At 45.1% G+C, this 6,000-nt stretch overlaps 1 protein-coding gene across 1 annotated transcript in view; it reads right to left on the reverse strand.

Annotated features, from left to right (window-relative positions):
* Positions 1–5,504, reverse strand: part of Dnah10 (dynein axonemal heavy chain 10) — a 118,966-nt gene extending 113,462 nt beyond the window's left edge. Inside the window, exons 1-2 of the mRNA XM_041648016.1 lie at positions 5,277–5,504; positions 3,978–4,061 (exon numbers count right to left, since the gene is read on the reverse strand). Coding sequence (XP_041503950.1) covers positions 3,978–4,061; positions 5,277–5,490 — 298 coding nt within the window. The 5' untranslated portion in view covers positions 5,491–5,504. The remainder of the gene's footprint in view (positions 1–3,977; positions 4,062–5,276) is intronic.
* Positions 5,505–6,000: the final 496 nt, after the last annotated feature.

Here is a 6,000-nt window from a genome sequence, read left to right on the forward strand (position 1 = left end):
ACAAACAAACAAAAAATAAATAAATAAATTAATTAATTAAATAAAAATAATTAATAGAATCTCCTCTTTGTATTTTTTTTCAGGAGTAATTTGTAATCCCCAGCAGGCATTTTTTTTTACTTCTTCAAACATTCTTTCTAATGTATCTATGTTTGAATCAAATAGCAAAATGCTGTCTATGTAATGATAAACTAGAGATTCAGGAAATTGCTTTCATATAATTTCCAATGGCTTGACTTGTAAAATATTGGCACAGGATAGGCCTATTTAACATTCCTTATGGGAAAACTTTCCATTGATATCTTTTAGCAGGCAAAAATTATTATAAGAAAGCTCTGTCAAGGCAAATTTTTCTGTCTTTTTCTTGTAAAGGTATAGTGAAGAAACAGTCTTGAAAACAATAACTATAAGAGGCCATCCTGTAAGCAATAGAGAAGGCAGAGGAATTCCAGACTGTAAAGAGTGCATTGGCTGAATCACCTTATTAACAGCTCTTAGATCTGTTACCATTCTCCAATTTCCAGATTTCTTCTTAACAACAAATACAGTATAATTCCAAGGGCTGGTTGGTTCTTCAATATGTTGAGCATCTAGTTGCTCCTGTGCCAACTGTTCTTAAGCCTGCAGTTTCTCTGTTGTTAAAGGCCATTGCTTAACCCATACACGTTTGTCTGTCAACCATTTTAAAGGGTAGGGCTGTTGGTACCTTTGAAATATCAGCAGCTGTCGTGCCCTGTTCTTGTACAACCTGAATGATCGGTGACTGTTCTTTATAAAACCTTCTAATATTTTCCCAGAAACATACATTAATTTACGGCTTTTTTCTAAGATTGGGAGAATGTTAATCTCAATATTCCATTGCTGTAACAAATCATGGCCCACAAATTCATTGCTATATTAGCTACATATAGTTTCGATATTCCTCTCTGACCCTCTGGCCCCATACATTCGACCCATCTCGTGCTCTGCTTTACCTGAGATAAAGTTCCAATCCCTAAAATCTGAACATTTATATCCTGAAGAAGTCAATTTGGATGCCAAGATTCTGATGAAATTATTGTTACACCCATACCTTTGTCTACCAGACCGCCAATGACATCATTTATTCGTATTTTTAATTTTGGTCTTTGTTCATTTTTCCAACTTTGCCAAGATCCTCACTTTATGATTTCTCCTGATTTTTTTGTTCTCTCTTCTATAACTGTTCTGTTTTCGAGAGCAGTATGGTTTCTTACAATAGGCGTTAGGTTCTTTAATTGCTCTGGAAAGGAGTTTCCTATATAATTGCAGGAAATGACTAAACCAAATTTGGCATAGAGGCTTGCAAGAGGCCCCTCATGGAGTTTCCCAATGGCAAAGGACGAACGAGAATATTCCTCCTTGACCTACAATTCAATAGTCCAATACCTTTGCCGTACCTTCAGCATAATCCAGAAGGGAGGGGCCTTCTGAGTGGTTTACTCTTAGAAAAAAACATTGTTTCTAGGAATGCCCTGTCTACAATCCCCCTTAAGGTGATCTTATTTGCCACAATTATAACTTTTGACATTTTGATGTTTCCTCGACCCTCTGGAAATCGCCTCTCCTATCCATGCATCATCATGTTCATGAGATTCAATATTAATTGTATCTCAAATCCATTCCTCCAAAGGTGTTGACCATGCCTTTACTCGCCTAATTATCCTTTTGCATAGAGAATTGCCATTTTCAAAAGTCAGAGACTCAACTCTTATTTGTCTAGCTTCTGAATTTGGTATCATTCTATTTACTGCTGAAGTCGATCTTTATAAGAAATCTGCAAAGGCTTCCTTTGGGCTCTGTATAACTTTAGTAAATGACTCAATTTTCTTTACTATTTCTCCACTTCTGTCACGAGCATTCAAAGCTGCTGCATGGCATAAATCTAGGGTGTGGTCATCAGATACAGCTTGCCTTTCTATAGAAGCATGTTCCCTTTCTCCAAGAATTTGATCTTGGGAGATTCCCCTACCTCTAGCTTTACTCCATTGTTCAAAAGTCTTAGCCTCTTCTCTGAAACAGTTATTTCATTGTAATTGTGGACCAGGCTCTGAAACAGCTTTAACTAAATCTATCCATTCTATAGGGACAATTCTATTACAAACTGACCACAAGTTTAGCATTTGCATCACAAAAGGTGAATGCATGCCATATGAGACTGTTGCTTCCTTGAATCTCCTTAAATCTAACACTGGCACAGGAGCCTCTGCCATTTGGCAGTTCCTGTATGGTTACAGGATTTATTAAAGTTGGTTGTCTGAAAACCTTAGGCTGTTCCTCTCTATTCTTATAATGCAATGCTGTAATTGGTTCTCCATTAAATTCCTCTGTCTGGATTTTAATATCTCTATGATCTGTTTTAATATATTTTTCTAAGTCCTGTATCACTCAGATTAACCAACTTTTTTAGTGATGAAACAAAAATGATAAAGCTGATAATGTTTACAATTGATGTTACATAAATCCCATCTAAATGAGATCGCCTCTTCATTTAACTGTTCCATTTTCAAACTGTCCAGCGTATTATCTTACAGAGACCTAATTCCCTCCATTATAATGGTGTTTCCCACTTTTTAATGTTGGGAAAACTTTCTCTTTTACCTAATTCCTCCCTTTAAGAATTCCCAGTTGTCTTACCAAACTTACCAAAGATGTTGATGAAGACATGAGGCTTATTGCTACTGAGTAGAACAGTAAAGGCTTGACTGGATTTCAAGGTAGCTACCTAGTTTTGGCAGTAGAGCGAGAAAGGGTTCAGAGAGAGCCTGCAACCCACGGGAGAGAGAGGGAGAGGGAAAAAGGGGGAGAGAAGGGGGGGGGTCTGAAAAACACACAGGGGATTCTGGGAAAAGCATGAGTGGCCGAGAGCTGCCTGAAGGAAGAACCAGTCAGTCTAGGGCCAGCGAGTCCTGTGGCGTTTAGAGCCCAAGTGCTTCTGGAGTTTGGGTGGCAACTGGAGACTGTTTTGGAGAGGCTACAACAGGAAAAGCCCAAACTTACTCAGAGACTTGGGGGAAAAAGAAAAGAAAGTCTAGCTGGGTAGGGCTGGAGCCCCATATGAAGCTCCAGCCTGTGCCAATAGCTTCTTCACGAATTCATACCCCAAATGCTGGGTACCAAATGTAACATGAATAATAAAATGCCAGAGACATTTGAACCCAGAGATAGTGGGTTCAACCTGAAGATCAGAAACGCAAAAGCAGCCAAGCCACTAGAGAGCTCTTAACTCTTTGAAATCTTCAGACTGAAAGAGAGCGAGTTCCTGTCTCATCCTGCCTTATATTCCTCTCTAGTGCTGGAATTAAAGGCGCGCACCACCACCACCAACAACAACAACTGGCCTTTATGGCAAACTAGTATGGCTGCTGGGATTAAAGGTGTGTGTCACTGCTGCCTGGCCTGTATGGCTGGCTAGTGTGGCTGTTTTGCATTCTATTCTTCAGGCAAGCTTTATTTATTAAAATACAAATGAAATATTACTACAGTTTTATGCTATGGGTTTTGTTCCTTTGCTTTTTAAAAGTAGCCCAGGCTAGATCAAACTTACTACTGAGGCCTTGTCTTAAAAAAGAAAGAAAAAAAAAAGAATCCCTATTTTGTTCCTAAATTTGACCAACACACACATACACAACACACACACACACACACACACACTGCCTTAATCTTTGCCTGGGTAAGGGAAGTGGCAGTGTAAGTCCAGACGGGGACTAGTGTACCCACAAGCCAAGGGATGCCAGTGCCAGCAGCAGCAGAATGAGGTAAGGTGGGGTCTTCCCTAAAGCTTCCAGAGGGGTATGACCCTGGGGACACCTTGGGCCTCTGGGCCTGAGATACTTCTGCTGTTTTCTGCTGTCCTATTAAGGCCATGTGACGGTAGTCCAGGGACCCTAGTGTACATATCCACGAACAGCTCCACAGACCCCCGTGGAGAAGTGGCTTCTGTCCCTACAGACACTCACTTGTCACCTTATCAGGACCCTCTTCTTTCTGAGATTCGGTCTCATCTTCCTCTGCCTCCTCTTCAGAGACCACAGGAATTTCTTCTTTATGGATCCAGGATGGGGAAGAAAATACAAAATAGTATTTATCCCCAAACGAGACAGTTGCCAAACCTTTGCTTTAAGTGGAGCCAAAGGGTAGGGACACACCCCACAGGGATTCGGAAATGTCACTGCAAAACATCATGGTGCTGAGGCCAGCATGAAAAATTGTGCCGGTTGAGAAGAGGGTTGAGGACACGCCTTCACCGGGATGAGAGCGGCTTGGTCCACCACACCATAGCATGTTCTGCAGCACTGGGCACAGTCTGGAGGGAGAGTGTTCCAATGAACCCAGTGTGCCAGTGAGGCCTGCAAGCTCTGGGTTTGGGAGGTGGAAACAGAAGTTCAAGGCTAACTGCCCACTAATAGCAAGTTCAAGGCCAGTCTGGTCTCCACAACGCCCTGACTCAGAGATGCCCCAGGGGATGCTCTGAAGGGAGACCCAAACACTGTGGAGTGAAGGCAGGTGGCTGCAATAGCTACAGTAGGAGCAGACCCAGCAGGAGACAATCGCCTGCTGCTGGAGCTCCTGGAGACTGCAAGAAATTAGGGTCGTGGTGCAGGGTTTTTGCTTTCTAAACTATTGCATCTGGAAATCGGTGCTTTTATTTGTTTGCAATAAATGGGCCTCACCCAGAGGCCCAGGATAATGTGTTCAGGTTCAAAGTTCCACTTGGGGAAGAAAATAAAGGCCGGGATGGTTAGGTTCTGGTGCGTCTGAGGCAGGAGAGCTGAGAGTTTGAGGGTGAATTCCAGGCCAGGCTGGGCTCTGAGCCCCTGTCTCGCAGTGTGATAAATGATGAAGACAAGGTAAATGAGAGCAGGGCGCAATGTATCCTGACGCTAGGTCCCTCCCGCTCTAATCTTCTCTCTCTCCCTTTCCTGCTTCTCGCTGGCTGTGGAGTTCCGGTGATCCTGAGCTTGCCATGGTCCTCGGGTGATCCTACCTCAGCAGGGATTGCAGTCAGGCGGCACTTCGGCCTGCTGCCGCTTTTTAGAGTAGGGGGCTAGGCATGGAAGGTGAGCTCCCCTGAGCCTCTGCAGACCCTGGCCTTGGGACCCTCCCGCTGGGAGGCATCTTACAGGACAAGAGATTCTGGGCAACACAGCGCCTTTGAGAGCGAGGATAGCAGCGCTTCCCTCTAATGCCCCCGGGCGCATAGTAGGGCTAAATGCCAGCAGGGTGCTGACTGTAGGCTGGCCTTTGCCCAGGCTCACCAATCTCCACTTCCACCTCCTCGGGCACCAGATCGCGGTAGAAGAACAGCGTGGAGGCGCAGTCCTCGTCGGTTGCGTGATTGAGGAAGTGAAGAATGAGGTCCTCCGCCTCACTGTCGTTGCGACTCAGCAGGTCCTCGAACAGTTTGGGGTTGGTGAGGCCAAAGGTCGTGTACACTCGGTCGCGCATCCACAGAACCCGCAAGTCGTCCATGGCGCAGACTTGAGCGGTGCAGGACGCAGGGAGGAGGTCAGAGCCGGGAGCCGGGCGGCGTCCGTGGTAACGGCGCCCCTAGCAACGGGCACCTGGGCGACAGCGTCGGCGCTGGCAGCACCAGCGTGAGGCTGAGGGCCCTCCATTCTGCAGGTAGGAAAACTGAAGTGCAGGGAAGCTGGTTACTGAGGCGTGACAAGGGCACGGCTCTGAGGCGGAGCCAGGCGGGACTAGAAAGCTGTGAGCTCTTGATGCAAACCTACACTTAGTTGGGAAAAGAGAATCTCAGTGAGGAATTACCAACATCAGATGGGCCTATAGAACCTTTGCTTGCTTGCTGGTTGACGTAGGAGGACCCAGCCGGTGCTGGACTGACCGCTGAGCAAGCCATGGGGAGCAAACCAGCACGCACTGCTCTCCTCCAAGGTCTTGCTTCAGTTCCTGCTGCGGCTTCTGCCCTTAATGATGGAGTATAACCTAGGATCAAATGAACCCTTTCTTCCCCCAATG

This window comes from Microtus oregoni, unplaced genomic scaffold (assembly GCF_018167655.1).
Source record: "Microtus oregoni isolate MIOR12 unplaced genomic scaffold, Mior012 000003F_ref0000135, whole genome shotgun sequence".
Taxonomy (NCBI): Eukaryota; Metazoa; Chordata; class Mammalia; order Rodentia; family Cricetidae; genus Microtus; species Microtus oregoni.